The sequence below is a fragment of the Tursiops truncatus genome, chromosome 18 (genome assembly GCF_011762595.2).
Source record: "Tursiops truncatus isolate mTurTru1 chromosome 18, mTurTru1.mat.Y, whole genome shotgun sequence".
Taxonomy (NCBI): Eukaryota; Metazoa; Chordata; class Mammalia; order Artiodactyla; family Delphinidae; genus Tursiops; species Tursiops truncatus.
In genome coordinates this window covers 75,559,646-75,582,649 of record NC_047051.1, presented here as the reverse complement: position 1 = coordinate 75,582,649, position 23,004 = coordinate 75,559,646, and the positions used below count along the sequence as shown (strand labels likewise).

General features: G+C 46.7%; 1 protein-coding gene across 2 annotated transcripts in view; it reads left to right on the top strand.

Moving 5' to 3' along the window:
• COL4A1 (collagen type IV alpha 1 chain) overlaps window positions 1–23,004 on the top strand; it is a 146,845-nt gene that overhangs the window by 38,561 nt on the left and 85,280 nt on the right. For both annotated transcript variants that reach the window (XM_033843346.2, XM_033843345.2), the window contains exon 2: window positions 19,949–20,008. In XM_033843346.2, coding sequence (XP_033699237.1) covers window positions 19,949–20,008 — 60 coding nt within the window. The remainder of the gene's footprint in view (window positions 1–19,948; window positions 20,009–23,004) is intronic.

The window sequence follows — 23,004 nt, the reverse complement described above, 5'->3', positions numbered from 1 at the left end:
GCGTGGTCTTTGGCTGCATGGCCTCAAGTGCTCTCTCCTGCATGAACGCTTTCCAGGCAGGTTTGCAGAGCACACAGGGTTCAGCCAGAGAGAGCTACCTGCTGGGGAGAAGTTTGAGTCATTTGGTTCAAGTTCAGATTCACAATTTTGAGTGTAAACCTCTGGCCCACTCTGTGGTGGGAGCTCCCTGAGGCTCGGGGTCTGGGGGTGGGGTTTGTGGGGTCTGCACCAGGGTTGGGCAGGACTGTTGTGGACTCTTGGCAACCCTTGAAATGAGACACTGATTTTAGAACCCAGTCCTTGACAGAAAGGCATCATGCGGGAGACAGACTCATCGGGGAGAAGTCATTAGGATTGAGTGGAATATTTAGAAAGGCAGCTGGAAACAGAGACCCTTCACCTGGAAATTCCAGGTAGGTGATGTTAATTAGTGCAGCTGAATCAGGAGACACGTGTTTCCCCTGAAAACGTATTGTTTATGCTTTCCTCCCCATTGTATGAACTCGGACCCTTGGGTCAAGTATGTGGAATTTCCTCTTCTTTGTACAGTAGCATGACTGTGGACTGAAAAGCATCTCAGAGGTTGTTGATCTCTGCGTAATTTTGTCCAAATAAAGACTAGAATTCAGACTGAGGAGTGGAGATGGGTTAGATCTTAGAATCCTGTACTTACGTTCTGCGCACACAGGGAGCTTCTGAAAGTGACTTCTGTGATTCACTATAAATAAATTGACTTGCCCGTGGGGTAGCCTAGTTACCTACTTGGGAGGCAAGCAAGCCTGTTTTGAAGTCTGCCTTCTTGATGTCATCCATCGGGACGGCGGCGGCTTGTTGTAGGAAGAATGGGGGCCCTGGGATTGGGCCGTGGTGTGGATCTCAGGCCCCATGCCCTGCCCGTGTGATGCTGGGCCCTTCGGCAGAGCAGAGCATCAGTGCTTTCTAGGAGTGTCTAAGAGGAGCGATCTACCTACACTTTGTGTCTTCCCGCTCGGCTTCAGCAAGTTGAGGCTTAAGTAAATTTTGAGGAATTTGAGGAGACACTTGATTTCAAGGCTAAGGAGTTCTTGGGCTGCTGGACAGTCAAAGAAGTCCTGGGGCTTTCTTTCCCTGAACATAAGAAAGGGTAGTGCTTCAGAGAATGTAGCCAAATGATAAGAAAGGAAGCAAGCAGGTCCCCAGATCTGGTGGGTGGAAAGAGGGTAAACACCAAACATTTTTTCAGAAAATCCGAAATTAGACCCCAACAGCCAAGAACTTGACTGTCAGTGTCTAGTCGAGGCCATGGCCTCTGTGGGTTACGTGAAGGGGGCTCAGGGAACCAGGGAGATTCGTGGGGTGCAGTTCATCTCCTGTGATGGGCCTGGTTCTCAGCAGGAAGCATGGCTGGTAGAACACTGAGGCCTTCAGTAGAGAGACTGGAATTTGTGAAAAAACTTTTTTTTCCCCCACAGTTTTTCTTATGGTGGTTAAAATAGACCTAACATAAAATTTACCATTTTGACCGCTAGGGAGTGTCCAATTCAATGGCCTTAAGTACATGCACAGAGTTCTGCAACCAGCATCATCATTTAAAACTGGAACTCTGTAAGCATTAAACAGGAAAAACTTAATACTCTGTGTCAGTGTGAGACGCACGCAGTCTGCGCTCATCTGGGAATGTCTTGTATTCTCTGTGCTGAAGCTTGGTTTGTATTAAACATGAAGACTAAGGGTATAGGAGTTTGGTGAGTTATGGCCCATCCTCTATGGAGAGGTAACCCCTAGTAACGTGGGATGCAGGCACGGAGGAGAGAGAGACTCCTGGCTTCAGCGTGTAGGACCGAGATTTAAGATTGGGTGGCCTGGTGACCCGCTGACACGGGCAGCAGCATTCAGAGTGACTGGACGCAGCTGCGCATCACACACAGAGAAAAAGGACCCACCTGGGAACGTGACACTTGGGTCTGTGTCCCTACCTGTGAGGGGCTTGTACATTGGCAGTAATTGGCCTCTGGTTTCTGTGGCCGTTAAATTAGCAGAACGGCTGACTTGTTTTGATTTAAAAGTGTACTATTTTATCACGTTCTGTACACATTCTTCACAGTCAACTTTTGCTTTCACTTTTTTAATGAACCCTAAAATATGAAAACGGTTCACACGTGACTGGGCCATGAGTTTTTCCTCTGCTTGACTGCATAGTGAACTGTTGCAGTAAAGACAGGGTCTGATTTTCAAAGGGCAAAAGTTCGCATGGTGCCAGTTTCCTGTCTAGTCCACAGAGGCTAACAGAGAGGAAAGGTGGACACTTTTTGTGTTTTGTTTTTTTTTGCGGTACGCGGGCCTCTCACTGCTGTGGCCTCTCCCGTTGCGGAGCACAGGCTCCGGACGCGCAGGCTCAGCGGCCATGGCTCACGGGCCCAGCCGCTCCGCGGCATGTGGGATCCTCCTGGGCCGGGGCACAAACCCGCATCCCCTGCATCGGCAGGCGGACTCCCAACCACTGCGCCCCCAGGGAAGCCCAAGATGGACAGTTTTGATCTTCAGCTGCTCGAGCTAAAATGAGATTTCCCATCCAGTGCTTTACCCCGCCTAGATTTTGTAGACAAGCCTTTTTTAAAAAGCAGTATTGTTGGTGAAATACTTTCAAGTAGTTTGTTTAGATTTGCACGAAGCCTAAAGGAGACAGGTCGTGTCAGCCTAAGGAGTGACTGGGACAGTCACTGATGGAAGCACCTAGTTAGGGTCAGTAAGCTGAAACCGATACGAAATAATGAAGGCTGGGCAGAGGGGGGACGAGGAAAAGGAAATAATGGTTTGTCCAAAGGAAAACAAGATCTGGAGAGTATACAAATACACAAATTAACAGGACGGAAAAAATCCAATTGTGTGTGGTTCTGAAAGTGGGGTGAGGTCTGTACCCCTCAGAACAGACTCCGGGTCTGTGATGGCTCACCCCAGGGGCTGAGGGAACCGCCAGGGCTGGATGGAGGCCCAGCGCCAGATGTTAGGTGGAGCATTTCGATGTATTATTGCTCCGGGCTCTGGGGGCTCAGGGTTGCCAGTGACCGTGAACCAATATTTTAGTTGATAGATCAAGGCTGCGTATATCTTACGTGTATTTTCCATTATTTATTTATTTATGGCTGCGTTGGGTCTTTGTTGCTGTGTGCGGGCTTTCTCTAGTTGCGGTGCGCGAGCTTCTCATTGCAGTGCCTTCTCTTGTTGCAGAGCAGGGGCTCTAGGCGCACGGGCTTTAGTAGTTGTGGCATGCAGGCTCAGTAGTTGTGTCTCGTGGGCTCTAGAGCGCAGGCTCAGTAGTGGTGGTGCACGGGCTTAGTTGCTCCGCGGCATGTGGGATCTTCCCGGACCAGGGCTTGAACCTGTGTCCCCTGCATCGGCAGGCGGATTCTTAACCACTGTGCCACCAGGGAAGTCCCTTTCCATTTTTAATGCTATGAAATGCAATTAAATGCATCTACCACTCAAACCATATTAAACATAACGTAATCTTTACTTTCTCCAAGATATTTAATGATTTAAGAATTTAAAAAATATGTAGCTTGGTAACCACAGTGTACTAGTTTTCTTTGTATGGTAAGATAATCAAAAGCTCTGGTTGATCTAAAATTGACATCTCTGACTGGAAAGCTAGTAGTATTTATTAACTTATGTATTAATTTATCATTCACATCAACTGGTAATTCCAGACTGTATTTTTAATAGAGGAAAGGCACGTGGCTGGAATAAACAGACTGAGGTATAAAGATTCAAAGTATATATCACTGTCGAAATTGATCTGTGGAGTTTGGGTATTTTGGGATACTAGTGAAAAAGTGTTCAGCCACATGCACTCATATTAAAATATCCAGTCTCGTGTTTCACGTGCTCAGTGGCGAATTCATGGTGTGGACGAGTAGTTATGCAGACTGAATAAAATTCACCTTTGAAAAACGTAGCCCATTGTTTTCGGTCTGTTTCAAGATATGTGATGCAAGATGGCAAAAGGAATTTTTAAGTTGCAGTACTCTCCTCTTCAAAGTACATTTCATCCAGATGTTTATGGATTGAATTGTTTTAGCTTTAGATGTACTACATCTAGTACATTCTAATCACACCCCTTTAGTTTATGTTCCCATATATGGCAAGGGATGTGCCTCTGTTACTGCCCAGCTGTAAAGGCTTTTCTGTGAGCTAAGACCTCCTTCATCCTTTTAGTTGCTGTGTCACAGGACCTAACACATCATAGGCCGTCAATCATTCATAATTAAGTAGGTGAAAACCTTTATATTTATTCTCTGAGTAGCCTAATCCAAACAATATCTCAGTTTCTTTTAATGGCCAGAACAACGGGGTTTGCCTGATTTCAGAAGAAGTGTATTTCCAAGTTGAGGGTTCTGTAGAAGTACATTGTGACTTAATTTTTTAAAAAGTGAATAAGAATTTTAAATAATTTAATCATCAGAAAGGAATATTTTCATGTCTATGCACACAGACACAGAGACATATAATGGCTCTGTGTGTGTGTGTGTGTGTGTGTGTGTGTGTGAAAATAAGATCAGCAACCACAAAGTTTATATTAGAAACAACACACTGAAAACTGTGTGATTAGCTTGGAGACCTTGTGATTCATATCTTAATTGGGATGTTATTGATTCTTAACATGAGATTAATTTACAACTCAAAGTCCCTTTGCTAATTCAAGAGAGCAGTGACTGGACAGACACAGGGGTTAGTGCTGGAATCTGGCAACAAGGAATAAGTAAAGAAAAAGAATTGAGTTATTGCCTGGCATTGTATCTGCAAGTCATAAAATGAACTGGAGGTGGAGGTCATTTGGCTACCCTGTCAAATCACACATTTTTTTTTTTTTGTGGTACGCGAGCCTCTCAGTGTTGTGGCCTCTCCCGTTGCGGAGCACAGGCTCCGGACGCGCAGGCTCAGTGGCCATGGCTCACGGGCCCAGCCGCTCCGCGGCATGTGGGATCCTCCCGGACCGGGGCACGAACCCGTGTCCCCTGCATCGGCAGGCGGACTCTCAACCACTGTGCCACCAGGGAAGCCCAAATCACGCATCTTAACACAGAAAAACCCACACTGATGTCCTAAACTGTCAGTTATACTGTGTATAGGGTAAAAATGACTGAATTGCAAGTTGTCCTGAGTTGGCTGATTCCATCATCGTGATATTAATCCCTTAAGGATTCCATGTTTCATGTATTGTTTGGCCAGGTTCTCCTTTTCAATAGTTTTATTGGCTTTTGGCTCATTCATATTTAGTGTAGTTTCTTTCCAGAGCTGGCCCAGCTCACTGCATTCAGGACATCTTCCCTGTATCCTATGCGCACTATGTCGTCTCTTTCTGTTCTCCTTAGCTTTTCCTTTTGAATAATGCCAGGTTTCCTCAAGTGCGGGAATAATAATGGGCTGTTCTATAATTTCATCAACATGAAATATATAGTGAAAATATAGTTATTAAAAGCACAGGTGTGGTTTTGGTTTCCAACGCGATAAACCTCACCAGAAAATATTTGTTCTGAATCGTGTTCACTGTCCAATTCTCCTTGTTTGATTTAAACTTCACTGTAACTGGTAGCAAAACGTTTTCTAGATATTTCTGGATGTTAACACGCTTATACAAGTGCTTTGCCATTAGAAACCATATTTTGATGCTCGCAGATCTCCTAAAACTCTCCATGATAGCAAATGGGGGAATAAATATTTACTGAAGTCCCAGCGAAAACATGAAGAAACTAGGACTGTTTGTGTATCATTCAAATTGAAGCCACAAGGAAATGGAGTGAGTGATAGTTTTCGTATTTTATTTATTTCATATTTATATTCATAATAAATGACGCATGGCTTAAGGCTACTAAATATTTTTCTTAAACACTCTTGGAAAACATAAGGTTTTCTGGATCCTCACACAGTTCGACAGCTGTTTGTCAACAGTTTGACATTTGGTTTCAGTGGGAGCTGATAAACTTAAGGATTGGTCTCTGAAGTGTTCGGCGTAGGACTGCTCAGGGGTGGCGTGGGGACGAGTGGTTTGGGAACGGTACCTCTGCAGACACTAACCACGGGCAGCTGGCCCCAGAGCCTCAAGGCAGCCTCAGAGATGTCTCTTGGCATCTCCGTGGCCACAGTGTAAATACCAGAGTGTGTCATTGAGAAAACCACCACTTCCTTCTGTGGTTTACCCCATTTTCCTTCTTTTAACCATAAGTGTTGCACTTGTGTTTTTAGGTGGGTCCTTTCAAAGTGCCACTTCGTTCTTGAAAAGCAGTGTTTTTGGTCCACCATGTCCGTTATCTTCCATAAAAGCCCAACGAACTTGAAGTTTGTAGTTGAGCCCCTGCTCCGATGTGCACGTGACCTGGGAGTCTGTTGCAAAGGGTCTTCTGCGTGGATCTCTGACCTTTTGTCAGAGGCGAGAGGGCTCGCCACACTTGTCAGGTGTTCTTTATTCCACAGAGTTTATTCTGTGGAATTTCTGTTCACATTTTGTGCGAGTTTTCAGACCTGATTTTAAAGCTAACACATCAGGTCATGTTATCCTTTGGGGGTGATGTTTCCACGTGTGCGTCCTCTGTTTGCAGAGCTGCGCTGCAGCATTTTAGAATCTGTCGTGTATAAAGAGTCTGGATCCTGGCGTGTATTTCTGAAAAGTGGCTTTACGATGCGTCTGGTACTTGAGGCTGAGTGCGGTTATGAAAATTACATTTTGCCTTCATCCTGGTTGCCGGGGATTAGTCTACACATGCACACTTTTTCTCATCATGTCCCGTATCTGACAAGAAAGCGGAACAGCTGCGATTGATTTCACAACAGGGTGTTTTATAGTCTCTGTGAAATGGAAGTGGCGTGAAGTAACTGATACTGTGTACATTCGTTTGAGGCACAGTGTGGCTAGTCTCTGTCCTACAAGAAAGAATATCCATTTTTCTGTCCTCATTCCTGGAAATACTGTATGGCTTCCCTGTCGTGGAGTGCGATGTCTAGTTGCCTTAGAGTGGCCTGCAAACCTTCCACCGTGTGGCCAGGGTCTGTGTGGTCCACTGCCCCAGCCTGTGCTCCTGGGGTCCAAGCCTCCATAGCTTCTTCAGTGCTCCTCACCTCCCTTTGCACTTTCCCATCTTTCCCATGTTGGGCATCCCAGGCTTGGGCATCTCACCCAGGTTCAGGCTGCTGTTGACCTGCCACACCACCAGAAAGCACAGGCGGTGTCCAGCGGGTCCCCAGCAAGGTGGCCTCCTCTCCCCCATCCCTGCGCTTCTTCCTCGCTCATCCTTTTCCGTCCGTGTAGCATCCCATCCAAATGCATTTTTCCTTCTCAGGCACTTTGTGTTTCCAGAGCCGCGGTAACAATTATCTTCCCAAGTCATTTAGTTTTACATGCATTTTCCTCATCTGGACTAGAATGAAGGAAGGAAAACAGGCCTCGTTTCCCATCTCTCACGTCACCTAGAACGGTACGCGCACGTCAGGCTAGCTTACTTTCATGCCAGCAGCTCTGCTTGGACGTTCCGTGGTGCGGAGGTTGGGATGATTGGCTGAAATGAAGTTGCGGGCTTCCTGCTGGATCTGTGCTATGTCTTGCATAAGGATTTACATTATCTCTTGCATCAATGAATATAATCATGAGTTAAATAAGGTTTGCTAACTAAAGAAGATTATGAGATGTGCAGTTTGACAAATAGACTAAAGATCTTTCCATGAGATCTGTAGAATTACCAACCAAGAAAATGAAACTCTGTTGTCTTTTCCTATCGTAAAATCAAACGTGTGACATTCTTTTCTTCTCTCCCTTCCCTTCTCCTTCCTTCCTCCCATTTCCCATTATTACTGATGGAATCACTGTCCTTCCGATCACATCTGTCCACTGAAAAAAATGCACGGCATAAAAGTGGAGAATTATGTTTTGTTCAGGGACCTTACCGAGGACTATAGCCTGGGAGACAGCCTCTCAGAGCCCCGAGGGACTGTTCCCAAGAGGTCAGGGAGGAGCCTGGATACAGAGGAGTTTTTGCTGAAAAAAAAAAAGGAAAAAGCCATGCAGTTGAACATGAGGAGATTACAGCTGATCGTAAAAACTGCAGACAGACATGTTACAAGAGATTACAGACCTCTCCTGTTAATGATTTCAGTGCTTTTCTGTGTATGGGAAGATGCAAGAGTCTGGGCTTACTGAAATCACTCCTTTGATACGCCCCTGAGCTCTCTGGGGCCAGTATCCTGTCTTTCTCCATCCTGCATCCCCTCAGGGTGCACTGGTGTGGGGTTGGCGTGCGGAGGCTACAGTGGCTGCTGGCTTTGTGGCCTCAGCATCCTTTGCTTACTGAAATGGCAGGCAGCACGGTTTGTCCACGTGCCCATTGGAAACCCCTCCGTCTCCTGCACTTAACACTGAGGCCTCACTGGTCTGCCTTCTCTATTCCTTGGGTCCCTCCTCTCCTTCCCGTCCGGCTGCTGCCTGGGTTCAGCGCCCCCCCCCCCTCCTGTCAGACTCCCTGGTAGGTCTCCTGACCCCCGAGTCGCTCCTCACTCCAATCTCCTTCACGCCGTAAAAGAATGTTACTAAAATGCAGAGAAAGGAATTCTCCCTCATTCAGAAGTTTTCAGTGCTCCCAATGGCCTATTGGAGAGAAGGCATTGGACTTTCCTTCAAGGTCCACATGGCCTGCGTTCTCCCAGCCTCTCCAGCGAGATTTTCTCCAACACCCTCACTTGAGTCTCCAGTCTTGGGCTCCTCTGGGCATCCACAGACTTTTCCTCCCTGGAGAGCTGGCTCATGGGGTTTGCTTGGTCACCTCCCTGCATTAGGGTGCTTGCCGCAGGGCACAGGGCTCTTCTGGTAGATGGCCAGCTCCACAAGGGCACCTCCCCCTCTCCTCCTGCCAAGTACGGGGACGGTACCCACACCGAGGAAGTGCTCATTGAATCCTTACGGGGTGGGTGAGGTTACAGCCTGTTCAACTGGGCCATCCCACATTCTGCAGTTCCACAGAAAAGCAGCATTTCCTGCTCGCTCTTTTTTTGCGGGGGTACGCGGGCCTCTCACTGTCGTGGCCTCTCCCTTTGCGGAGCACAGGCTCCGGACGCGCAGGCTCAGCGGCCATGGCTCATGGGCCCAGCCACTCCGCGGCATGTGGGATCTTTCCAGACCGGGGCACGAACCCACGTCCCCTGCATCGGCAGGTGGACTCTCAACCACTGCGCCACCAGGGAAGCCCTCCTGCTCGCTTTTTAGAAGAGGAGTGTAGCCTGTTAAGATGGAAACAGAGAGAGCATGGCGGTGGAGGGTGTGTCATACAACTTGGATCCCCTTCCAGACCCAGACTGGAGGGGGTTGGTGATGTCTCTGATCTGGGGAGAGATCAGCAGTGATTTATAATATTTAATGGTTTCAGGAAAATAAAAAGTTGGCAATCCCATTACCCCTGGTTTAGTTAAACTCTGTTTTTGAGTTGTATGTCAGTCATACTTGTCATCTTTCCCTAGTCACTTAGGCTTTTCATGTTTCCATGTTAAGTGTGTGAACAGACTATAGGGTCCTTAAAGCGTCTGGAGCTGGAACACCGTGGGATTAAACAGAAGATTGACTCCACTTTTTCATACCCAGTGTAAAGCCATCTTCGTGCCTCTGTGCTAGTTCCCCGGTGCTTTCCTAGAGCAAGCGGATCCTCAAGGCATCTTGTTAAAGATAGTCCTATGGAAGGGAAAACCACTCTGCATAAACCCCCCAGCCGATAGCTGTCCAGTAAATGGAGCTGCTGCCCTGCTAGACTAGGCTGCTTGGAGTTTCTTACTTAATGTAGTGTATGTAGTATATCTGCAGTGTATTTCCTGGGTCCCAGAAGGAAAAGCATCAGAAGCTCACTGTGTTCTTTGGATTAAAATTTTAGACCTGATGAGGAATTTTTCTGAAGCTATAATGCAGAAAAGGTCCTGGAGTGGGACCTTAGCTGTTCCTCAAGGCCAGGGAGCCATGTCTAACCTCTTACTCAGATCTACTTTCCTGTAGATGTGCGGCATCTTGGCAACAATAGTTCTAAGATACTGTGTCGACATGATGTTGCTAAGAGCGCAAGGGGGATGTTAGAGGAAACAGTGTGAATGTGGGATTCACATGAGGGGTGAGAGCGGGAGACCCCAGTGCAGGTGGTCAAAGGGGGCGACTCTGATATCAGAGTCCCACCCAAATCCAAGTGGGACGAGGCCTCGGGCACCTGGTGGGCTGGAGTGCCTGGTCTCTCCCTTCACACTCTGCCCCCTGCCTTTCCTCCCTTCCTGCCCCTTCCTCTCACCCCCTCCTTCCTGTTCTCCTCTCTCTTCCTTCTCCAACCCTTGAAAGCAGTTCTGACCGACGCGCTGTGTTGCGTGTTTCCTGCTCCACGTGCGTTTAGTGAGACTGATGGATGTGCAGAAAGCACCCCGTACTTCTGCTTAACAACGTGCTTTTAAATTGAGTGGTAAACTCGGCAGGTTGCACGTGCCGTGATGAAGCCTCAAAATCCGACTCCCCGTCTGCTTCAGGAGCTGGCGTCTTCCCTTTGCCGTACCCGTGCCTACCTGCCAGTAGCCGCCGCCGGCCCTCCCTCTTCCTAGGAGGGCACAGCTCCCCTGCCACTTCCCTTTCTAAGATGCCCTTTGGCTCTGTCCTGCCTACTGGCATGTCCCTCTGTGCCCCCCGCCCCGCCCAGCGCCCTGTAGCAAAGCCCCCTCCCCACGTCCGCCCTCTCTGGCCAGGCCAGCGCCCTCCCCTCTCACTCCAGCGGGACCCACCCTGGGATCCCGGAGCCCCTCGGGTGGGGCATAGGGCTTCTCCCCTGTGTGTCTGTGGGACTCTTCTCACTGTCTGGTGAGGCGCCTCATGCTGGAGTTTCTCACTTTCTCATCCCTCTCGCTAAGATACCCAACTCTGCCTTCTTAGTATCGTGGGGCAGGGGGATACCTGCCCTATTCCAGGTGTGCAGTAGATGCTAAGATCGTATAATGGATCAGGTGGAAGATGAGTACCAGGGAATGCTGAGACTCCGTGTGAATGAATGAAGGGCACAGGCCACCTGGGCTGCTTCCTTCCTGCTGAGGCTCCCACCCCCACTGTGGGCCAGACCTGGAAGCGGAATTCAGCGAAGGTGGGTGACTGAGTGGCAGTGGCTGGACCAGGACAGGCTGAGAGGCTGGATTCGGAGTGAAAGAGCCAGACTGGGGTGGGGAGTGAGGAAAGATGAAAACCAAAGATAGCAGGGAGAGCTCCATGTACTTCAACACGATGGAGGAGTTGATGTGTTTCCAGTTGGAGGAAATAGTCCAACTTTTTTTTTTTCATGCCAGACTGGGTAAGATGTGCTGTTCTTCAAAGGGTGGCTGGAAAGTACAAGTTTGTGGCTTTCGAGGAAGAGTCTCGGACGGACGAGGCGAGTCCAGGTGGAACGCGGGGAGTTGGATGGGAGGATGGGCAGGTGGGAAAAGCGTTCAGGGAACCTGGAGAGAGTAGCTAAGAGTCAGCAACTTCCTGCTGGGAGGTTTCCCCTCTGAAGGTAGGAAATGTGCGTCTCATGAAGGGCCGGGAGCCTCTGGGACCACACGCCTGCCTTGGACAGGGCAGCCAGTGGCTCTGGGAGAACATTCTGGCTCATTCGGATGACCCCTGGGCTAAAAACTTGCCGCAATGGACTCCTCCGCATTTGTCCTTCAGACCAGTGAGTCAGCAGCCCCCAGGGCCCCCGCCCAGTTCCCGTCTCCAGGCAGCGTTTCCACCCGTGGGTCCCAGTGGACGTCCTCAGCCCACCAACTTGTTTCACACACAGTCATCTGAGCCGCTGTCATGTGGCAGCTAATTATAGTCACATCTGTTTGCAGCAGGACCACCAATGACCTGGAGGAGAAGTGCTGGGCTGCACCATCACCCCCTCTAGTTTATCCCACTCCCAGGCAAGGACATTCCACATTCACCCCCGCCAAGTGGGAGAAATGGAAGAAAAGAAATGAAAATGAGTCACCAGAATTGTACGATGCAGGAAACAGGAGGACAGAACTGCCGTCCCATGGCAATGGTCACGCAGACATCCCCATATCCTTGTGTTGTTTGCTGGGAGCCCACCAGACTCTGCAAAGTCATTTCTTAGTCAGACTACGAGAGATGCTGCGTATTCCAAGATCAGTTTGTTTCTCAAATGTTTCATGCTCATTTTTTTTTTTTTTTTTGCCAAGAATATATCAACACTGGTAGTTGTTTTCACATTTGAGCAGAAATGTTTTGTGAGTCTAAAAAGTAGTGGGGACATTCTGCTTCCACGTTTTCCATGATTGACTGGAACAGAAATGTTGTTTTACTTAACTAACTTCTTTTCTATTGGATGAAGGATGAGAAATTATTTTCACATCTTTGGAATCACATCTATCTTACCTTTATCAAAAAAAAAAACCAAAAAACGATGATAGAATAACGATCAAGCAAATGCAGGTGAAAGCACGTGGACTGTGAGCTCCTTGGAGATCAGTCACCCTTCAATCCACAATTCCAAGCATATTTTTGGAAGTTCAAAAATGCTGTACCAATGTAGGCTTTTAAGAAATTATTATTATACTGCAACGTTTAGCTATAATTTACTCTCTATCTTGTTATTAATTTTTTTTTGTTTTCATGAACAGTTTTGTTGATTAGAAACTTTAGAAAACATTACATAATAGTAGCTATAATAATGGGGTTTTCTTGTCTTTAGTGGAATTCGTTCACACTTGTTAATATTTCATTTAATTTTTTATGTGTATTATATGTAATTCTGCATCATAGTGTTTTGGGGTTTTTTGGTTTCTGTTTTTGTTTTGTTTGCGGTACACGGGCCTCTCACCGTTGTGGCCTCTCCTGTTGCGGAGCACAGGCTCCGGACGCGCAGGCTCAGCGGCCATGGCTCACGGGCCCAGCCGCTCCGCGGCATGTGGGATCTTCCCAGACCGGGGCACGAACCCGTGTCCCCTGCATCGGCAGGCGCACTCTCAACCACTGCGCCACCAGGGAAGCCCTGATTTTTGTTTGTTTTTTTTTAATTGGAGTATAGTTGATTTACAGTGTTGTGTTAGTTTCAGGTGTACAGCAAAGTGAGTCAGTTATACATAAACATGTATCCGTTCTTTTTTAGATTCTTTTCCCATGTAGGTCATTACAGAGCACTGAGTAGAGTTCCCCATGCCATCCGGTAGGTTCTTGTTCGTTATCTTATCTTGTTATTAATTGTTAAATCCTAGGCACACTTTCTGGGGGAGAGGTAGATTTTATTGAAGAAATGTGTGAAATCATAAAGACACAGTGTCCCTTATGTGCGTGGATCAGAAGCCAGGTCACGAGCCAGGACATTTCAGGAAACCTAGAAGCCCCTTGAGTGCTCTTCTAGTCACCAGTAGCCCCCTAGGGTAACCACTCTGCAACTGCATCTTATTTAGTTTTGAACTTTATATAATCGGAATCTCCTGGCTTGTCCTTCTGTGCCTGGTTCCAGGTTGCTCGGTACTAAGTCTATGAGACCCATCTGTGTCATAGCTGACCTTCCTCCGTGGGTAGGGGTCTCATTCCGTGAATCCAGACCACTGTGTTTTTATTCTGCTGTTTCTAGTTCGGGCTACTTCGTAGAGTGTTGCAATAAACATTCTTGAGCATGCCTTCAAGGAAAATCTTATTAAAGCACAGCAAAGTGCAAACATTGTAAATTCACAGCTCAATGAATTTTTCCACGTGTTACCATTCACCCTGATCAAGCAGAGAATGTCCCAGCACCCAGAAACCTCTTAGGCAACCCCACCGGAGGCCAACACTCTCCTGACTCTCACCGTTGATAGTTTCATTTGTTCTTGATCTTAATGGGATGGGGTCATACAGTGTGTGCTCTCCTGTTGAAGTTTCTTTTTTTTCGTAATTAAAAAAAAAGTTATTTTATTGAAGAATAGTTGGTTTACAATGTTGTGTTAATTTCTGCTGTATAGCAGAGTGCTTCAGTTCTACGTATACATACATATTCTTTTCCATTATAAGTTATTACTAGATTTTGAATAGAGTTCCCTGTGCTATACAGTAGGACCTTGTTGTTTATCCATCCTATTCAGAATAGTTTGCATCTGCTCATCCCAAGCTCCCATCCGTCCCTCCCCTCCTGTTGGAGAAGTTTTAAGGTTCTCTTTCAGGGCAGTCCTCTCTGGGCGGGGGTCCATGGAGGCATAGACAGCCATTTTAAAACAAGAATTACCAAAAACAGCACACCCTAGTCAAAAATCACAAACAGGATGGGAATTAGGACATACATATTAAAATCTCCCATATATACTCTCTATTTCTTTATGATGTTTTAGTTTCCAAAAAGAGTGTGAGCTCATTGAGTCTTTTTTGGGGGGGAGGAGGTCATCTTTTATTCGCCATACTACCATCTTGGGAGTAATGATACAGAATTAAAAATAATAGAAATGAAAAGACCACACTTCAGTGGGATGTGATAAGGGCAAACGTTGGGGAGCGGTTCTGGTAATGACAGTGTATGACATGACTTTTGATGGACATCTGCCCGCATACCTGTGGGACAGGTGCCAAGAGTGGGACCAGACAGTGTGTGACGCTCAGCTCAGGAGACGCTGCCTCACCGTGTTCCAGAAGGGTTGTCCCACTTGACCCCCGACCCTGGGGAGTCTGGAAGCTCCACTTTTGGTTTCTGCATGCTTCCAATTTCTGCCCTAGTAGTCCTAAAATACATTCCTGTGTCTCTACATATTTCTTTAGTGGGGTAGATAATTATTCACAAGATTCCCCGAAGAAGGGCTACGACCAGGAAGAAAATGGGGATCGTCCTATCACCACAAAACTATTTTGACATTTTGCACAGCGCAGAGAATGTGAAAAGGAATTTGAAAGATAAGCTGTTTAGACTTGGCCGAACTCCACTTGTCCCTATTTGGCGGGATGTGAAACACATAAAAATTGTTACAGTGGGGATGGTAAAGGTCTATCTCCCTTCAGAAGCAGGAAAAAATTCAGACAATTGAGGACTTCACTCTGTTTAACTCATTTCAAATATGCTTTCCTGCGGAAGGTATGTCACAGTTAACAAATTAGCATGAGTGGGCATTCTTACTCTCTCTCTCTCTCTCTCTCTCTCTCACACACACACACACACACACGCACACACACACATACACACACATACACACACACACACAGAGTAATGTGGCAGTTGGCTTCCTTGGTTAACTAAAAAAGTCTCTCTCTAAATGGAATTAGCGAGCCTCCCCACCTAGAACTCACTGTAATGTCGGGAAGAGCTTTCTGTCAGTCTGTGGATCAGAGAAAGACCGGAAATAGACTTTATTTCAAACGAAAGGCATTGACCCTCGTCCCTCCCCTTCCTTCTTTGGCACTAGTACTGTGTATCATAAATCTTGGGGAATTTTTGGAACTTAGCATACTTTATAGCATTAATTCTGATGGTTTGACTCTCTGGAAATTTTTAATTGGGGCATGAAAGAAAATGTGAATAACATTCATTGTTTTATCCTATCGTGAAAAGTATAAAAATACTCGTACAGAATATAAAAGGTTTTCGATTTAGGGATGACTTTGTTGTACATTTTGCATTCCTTTCCAGTTGTACTATTTGTGGGCATTTAAAGTTGACCTCTGCTATTGAAGTTGTGTGTGTCCTACAGACTTCATTGAGAACTGATGTATTCTTTTCTGTTTCAAATACTATTAATTCAGGTCTGCTTCCGTTTGAAGGGAATTTGTTATGCTCTCGTGGTAAATTATTGGCTGTCAAGTGTGATTTGGTTTTCATTAAGCTTTTCTATGGTTTTAGGGGTACACATGGTGATGCTCTTCCCCCTGAGAAATTTCTAGGGTTCTTTTACCCTCACTGGTCTGAGTGACCCGCGTCACGGTGGACCAGGGATGGTCTACTTCTATAAGATGGACCAAAAGACCTACTATAAGATGGACCAAAAGACCTACAACTCTTTGACCTTTGGGGTCTTTCGCCACATCCCCCATTTCCAAGTGGAGACTGTCTTCATGACCACCTTCGTCAGTCGTGACTGTAGGTTAAGTGAGCGTCTCCCGGGAAGAAGCACAGGCCTGCCTCTGGGGACTTTGAGCTGGTTTACTTGACCTTGCACTCCGGGGAGGGGAGAGTGGAGTGTCAGTACTTCACAGAATGTACAAGTTCTTCCTGTTCTAGAAACAGATGGGATGGGAGCTAGCTGACTGGAACCCAATATCTTCCAGACTTCAGACTTGTCCGCCCCCTCAGGTTTGCAGCCAGGAGGGAGCCACTGGGGCCGGGGGGCTGCCTTCTCTCTTTGGATTTTGCTGAGAGGTCTGGACGTGGAATGTAATTCCTCAGGAAATCATGAAATTTGTGGCATGGCCTTTAGCCTGTTAGGTCACCTGCAAAATCGTGACTCTGAGTAACTCACACAGTTTATTCGCCCTTTCAAATAGTAATTCATAACGGAGCGTTGAGACTTGCATGACTGAAGGCTTTTATTTAATGAGCTATTTCAAAATCAGACATTACACCAGATTGAAAAGGACACTCGGGACGTCATTGTTGTCCTTTTTATCCGCGCACCCCTGAGTCACAGCTAAAATGACTCTACATGCCAGGGTGATATCCCTCCTGGGGCATCCTGTGACAGCAGTTGTAAAGGGCCAGAAGAGTGATATTTCAAAGTAGATTGCATTTAGCAAAGTAAATGTGCCTCTCATGATGTTTGTTTGTTATTCTAAAAATTAGGTTTTTTTTAAACAGAGCCATTTACATGAAATGCTAGGCCACCCAGAACGTGAGACAAAAATCATGGTCTAAAAATGCCTTTTGTTCTGAAAACTTGACCATCATTTAGATCTTCTTAGAATGATCAATTCTTTGGAATTGTCTTCTAGGGCCAGAAGGGTCATAAAATTGCCTATGTGAATAAAGCAGATAAGGAGGTATGAGTGTCTTGTCTGGGACTAAGAATTTATTTTTTTGCTTGAAGTAAGCTGGTAGGGGCGGGGGGAGGGTCCTTTAATGGGGCCTATAATAAGACTGTAGTCCTTTTTCTCGTCTCCGATTTCCCCCCAGTAGTTGTCATGAGCTGAAGTGTTGTCCAGGGAAAAACTGCTGGATTGTTACCCACACACACTGGGTGTGTTTCTGTAGCAAAAGCTCAAGAAACAATTTGACCTCAGCATCCATCGTTGGGGCCCTGTGACCTCTTTTCTGGGGTCCCCTGCAATTTAGGCAGCGGTCCCCACCCTTTTTGGCACTAGGAACCGGTTTTGTGGAAGACAGTTTTTCCACAGTTGGGTTTGGGGGAGGGGAGGGGGGATGGCTCAGGTGGTCATGGGAGCGATGGGGGGCGGCAGATGAAGCTTTGCTCACCGCCTGCTGTGCGGCCCGGTTCCTAACAGGCCGGGCACCAGGTACCGGTCGTCGGCTCGGCGGTTGGGGACCCCTGAATTAAGGCATTTACCAATAGCTTCAGGGAACAGTTCCAGGAAATTCATTTTTATAACCTCCCTCAAACTGCATAAAGATGAACTTCTGAGATTTTAGCAGCATTTCAGAAGAGGAAACCTCAGAATCACCAACAGCCATTTTCAGCTTCAGTCATTGGATTCCCACCTAATCTGAAGTTTTGAAGACGCCGTTGTTGAACTGTAGTTAGAAAAGTCCGTTACCACCCTGGGCTGTTGTTGGGTTCCCCCAGCTAAGCCTGGGTGATGGGTGGACATTTCCTAAGTCAGTGGGTCTTGGCCTGATTGACTTTTCCTTCTGGTATCCTTCTGGATAACCAGCAGAGTTGAAAGAGCAGAGGTGGGTTTCTGGACCCGGCTCAGAAGCAGGAAAGTTGTGGAGATGGGACAGTTGCAAGGAAGAGGCCACCCGGAGCCCAGGTGACTCGAGGCTGCCGCACCTGTTGGGCTCCCCTGGCCTGGGGGCTAACCTAGCAGCCTCGGGCGGCTCCGAGGGCCCAGGCATTCCAGAACCTCCCCTTTTCCCTGGCTGGTCTGGGGATCTGGAACAGTCCCACACTCATTGCCGAGTTCCTTTTTGGAGTATTTTCCCACAGTGCCGTGATGTAGTTATACGTTGTAAGTTGACCTACCAGTGTCACTGGGTTGTCTCCAGTGCTCCTTTATTCATGTTTTAACAACTAGGAATTGGGGTAGATCGAACAGTTGAGGGGGTGTGTCATGGTTCAGTCAGTGATGTTCTTTATTTCCTGTGGTGGGTTTTACAACCGATGTGGTCACAGGTGAAATACAGACTGTATCAGGCTGGGTGAGAGGCTCTGGGCCTCCGGGGTCCGGGGACACATACATGCAAAGGACTCTGAGAAACATGTGATAAGGGTCACAACAGAGCCATATAACCCGCATTTCATGCGCACCGGGTCGGGAGCAGATAGCCCTCTCCTGGGGATTGTTGAGGAAGGCTCGTCCCCGGAGTCCCTTGGTCCTTTTATATTTGTGCATTTGGGATGAATTTCTGGAGCACAGGTTTGAGATTTTAGCCTCATCTCTTTAGACAACTCTGAGTGGTCACCCAAACCCAGATTCTGAAGCAAAACTGTGCACATGGATTGACCTGCAATGTTAGGAGCTTATGAGCGTGCCTGCTGAGAATTGCCTGAAAGATGAGTCAGGGAAAGAAACAGATCTGTAACCTCTGGGGTCGGTTTGGACTGTTGTCAGTTGTCTCCGTTTCCAGAATGTAAAATTAAGAACAGCTTACTGTCTTGGAGCCACTTGTTCGGATTTATTTTATGAAATAAATATCTCCAGATGTAGCTGTTTCATGCAGAAGATTTCCAAGGCAGGGGAACTAAGACTTGAGTACGTTGTTAAAAAAACAGACTTCACACGATCACGGTATTGTTAATGGTATGGTTTTATTTTCCAGAAACTGTATTGCTGGAAGCAGGACTTAGATATACATTTTATCTCACACTTAGTATCGAGCCACTAATAAACCTCATTAGCTAGATTATCAATATTCCTATCACGCCCTCTTCCATTCTATCCACAATATCTATGTCTCTTTTGGTTTAGAATTTGGATTCTTCTAAGGAAATTGCAAATGTATTGAGCACCATCATACGTTTGTCTTTTAATGCACTGGGAGTTTTCCATGATGGGAGTTGAAGTTGAGTTCGTCTCAACCTGGTCCTGGCGCGTTATTTAAAACCTCCTAACTCAGTCTTCGCGTCTGTAAATTGGGGATGGTAACACGTATCTCGTTAAATAAGATTGTGGCTGATCGTTTGTCGCACCCGGTGGGCATCTGAACATGCTGTTTCCTTCTTCTCCAGCTCGTATTACATACTTGGATTCTTTATCTTGTGTTTTAACATTAATTTAAATGTTAGAAATGGGCTACAAGGAGGATCTTGTTGTGGAATGTTCTTTGATTGAACATTCCAGCTTTAATTGAATTAAAAATCAGTTCTCTAAGGCTTGGGCTGCTTCTTTTTTGTCCTTTCTACACTTTTTTTTTTTTTTTTTTTGCTTGTATCTGTGTCTCTGGGGATGTGAGGGACGAAGCATGGACTCCTCCCCTGCCACTCCAATCTCCCGTGGTCTCAGGTCTGAAACTCCTGAATCAGAAGTGCGATACTTTCGTAGCCTTGAAGATGGGAGTGGGTTCCTGTTGTTTTATGGGGAATGGAGAGTCCATTTCTAAACGTGTGACAGCCTTCACTCTTTGGACTGAGCGATGCTTTGATGTGTCCCACTCCTGGATTGCTGTTTTGTCTGTTAGGGCAAAAGAGATGGACCGTTGAACAAGTACGGAGAGCCTGTTAGAACAATTCCCGAGAGTCGTGCTCATACGAAATCGTGGGGCTAACCCATAAATAGGTGAAGATGCCAAAATCATTTCAGTTCAGCTCCGGACCGCAATTTGCAGGTGTTCTTCTACTGAAAGATGTTTTCTCTTATTTCCAGGGTGTGTGTGCTGGCTCTGGCTGTGGGAAGTGCGACTGCCATGGCGTAAAGGGACAGAAGGTGAGTAGCCCGAGCTCCGATGACAGTAGTTTCTCCTGAATCACCATCGCTGTGGAAGTCATTAGAAATGGCATTAAAACGACCGAATAATCAGCAAGTCGTGTTAAAGCCTGATGACCGTTTCAGTAATTTCCCCAGAGCAATACAAATGAAGCAAAACCAAACTCAACAGTATTTCTGAGGAATCTTAACTGCTCTTCCCCGAAGATTGTAATTATTGGTGGCAATTAACGTCAAGACAGTGATTTGGTTTATTTCCTTTTTTGACTGTAGAAGGAACAAGTATATTGGCAGAAAATCTGTTGAGTCAATAGCATCCTTTGGCATTAGTGCATGAGAACTAAACTCAGCCTTTTTCTGAAAAAAGAGAACATTTATATTGAACTCTAGAGCCTTCTCTTCAAATTAGAATTTTTAAACAATTGTAAGTTCATAACATACTTGTCTCGATTTATTTACAGAAACAGTAACTATTTATCGTTTCCCAAATGCAAAATTATAATATGTTTTTCTAAGCAAGTACTCTGCCTCTCTCTTCCTTGAAGAATCACAGACCTGGATAAAGATTATTTTCTCTTGAAGGCAGGCAGTTTTTTTTTTTTTTTTTTTTTTTTTTTCTTTTCCTTTTGGTAGGCGGGCCTCTGACTGTTGTGGCCTCTCCCGTTGCGGAGCACAGGCTCCGGACGCGCAGGCTCAGCGGCCATGGCTCACGGGCCCAGCCGCTCCGCGGCATGTGGGATCCTCCCGGACCGGGGCACGAACCCGTGTCCCCTGCATCGGCAGGTGGACTCTCAACCACTGTGCCACCAGGGAAGCCCCCAGGCAGTTGTTTTGAGAGAGGGTCCTTACCCGGGGACAGTGCCGCATCCTGTAACTGTCTGGGGGTCACCATGGAAACTGGGTGGGGCCGTGAGACAGCATGGCCAGTTGGCCGGTCAGTGGGACCCACAGCAGCTGGGGCCACCTGGAACGGAGGGAGGGGCCCCCGTGGACCTCTGCCTGCTTTCTGGGACTGGAGGTGTCATTCAGCAGGGCCAGGGTGCAAATTCTTCTCTCCCTTCTGTTGTGCACAGGGCATGTGGGGCCACAGAGTCACACTTTTGAAATTCAGCAAATTCTACTTTACGGAAAATTGTTTCATTTCTTTTCAGCTATTTGCTGAAGAACCAACATTATTCTTTTAAAAAATATGTTGACAGTTGGTGGCACTAGTAGTTCCTGGATAGGTTTTTGAATAAACGAAGTATGTGGAAACATTTTTATATCTTTCATCATCAACTTTATCAACTATAATTCATCTTCAGGTGCTGTTCCTTCTCTTACTTGGGAGGTTTTTCTAGCTAGTTCCAGGCTGCATCCTTGAGAGGAGAGGCAAGTCTGTTCATACCACAGATTCTTTTTCTGTATGTGTGTCTAACTTGAATTATAAGCACGCTGAACTAACAAAGAAATCCTTCAAACTACAAAAAGTGGAACTTTCAACAGATAGGAAATGGAGACCTGTATCAACACTACTCTGCTTTTCTTGTAACTTAAAGCATCAGGGGTCAGGCAGAGTCGGTGTTTCTCGCTCGTAAAGAGAATGTGTCCATCCCACCCGCTTTCTTGATCTCCTCTCCCCTCCACCAGCTGCAGACCTGGTGGTACTTCCCCAGGCCCCGGTGCTTTTCAGACTTCCTGTTCTGGTCTTATGTTTTCTAGCCTGATTCATTTGAATTTTAACCAAAAATCTACCCATTGTATGTAACAAGGTAGATTTATCCAGGTGTAGCTTTCCAAATATTTTTGGCTGACGTCTCGACTTGACAGGGACCTGGCCCATGTCAGTTCAGAGCTGGCGAAGCATTGTTGGAGAGGGCAGGTCACATCTCACTCACAGGGGGCATCTGACACCCACCCCAACAAGGAAAGGGTCTTTAAGTGTTTCTTTTCAAATCCGAGCATTGAGGAAGCCCTTGCTGTGGCCAGGGTGTCAGCAGAGGCTAGGTCTGTGCTTATCGGGGACACAGGAACATACACCGTAGGCCCTGCCTTCCACTTTGGCACGGGAAGGTCAAGGTGGGAAGGTCACAGGACCTCTGTGGTCCTTCCTGGCCTGACCTTGCTCCCTCAACTGTCTGCTCCATTGCCCACTTTGGGTTTTAAAGACTATTTAAAATAAAATACTGGCAAGCTTTGGGTTAAACCATTCTGAATTTGTGTTTTAAAAGGCTGTAATTTTTTTTTTTTTGCGGTACGCGGGCCTCTCACTGCTGTGGCCTCTCCCGTTGCGGAGCACAGGCTCCGGACGCGCAGGCTCAGCGGCAGTGGCTCACGAGCCCAGCCGCTCCGCGGCATGTGGCATCTTCCCGGACCGGGGCACGAACCTGCATCCCCTGTGTCGGCAGGCGGACTCTCAACCACTGTGCCACCAGGGAAACCCAAGGCTGTAATTATTGAATGAATTCAGATGGCCTTTCAAAATTTAGGGGACTAGCTAAATGATTTAGTATTACAACCTTTAAACAGAAATCGGAGCTCTGTCTTTTCTTGCCTTGAGCGTAAATATTTCAGGTCCTGTGGTTCACATAGCATGAGCCGGGAAGAGGGCCTTCCTCCCACTGAAAGAGGAAATTTTAAACTTCCACTTATTGTCTCGGACGTGATGTTAAAATAATCAGTTTAACGATGGGAAACACCCAGAGCATGACTGAGCTGGGACTTCAGGTCTGGTTCCCTTTCTCTCATCCCAAGGTCAGATAACAAAGAAACGTATTCTCGGTTGGCACGTCAGCAAGAGAAATTGGTCTCCTTCGTCTGCCACCACTGTGCTCAAAGTGGGTCCTGCACGTGCTAATCGGGTGTAAATGTCATAAATGAATAAAGGCTTGAGCGTCACAGAATTTACATCGAGTGGTTCAGATCACAGGCCTGCTTTGTGAGCTACTCATGCCTGTTTTCGATGCTCATAGGAGTTACGTTGCTGTGCTCCAATGTGTACCAGTTAAATGAGTTCT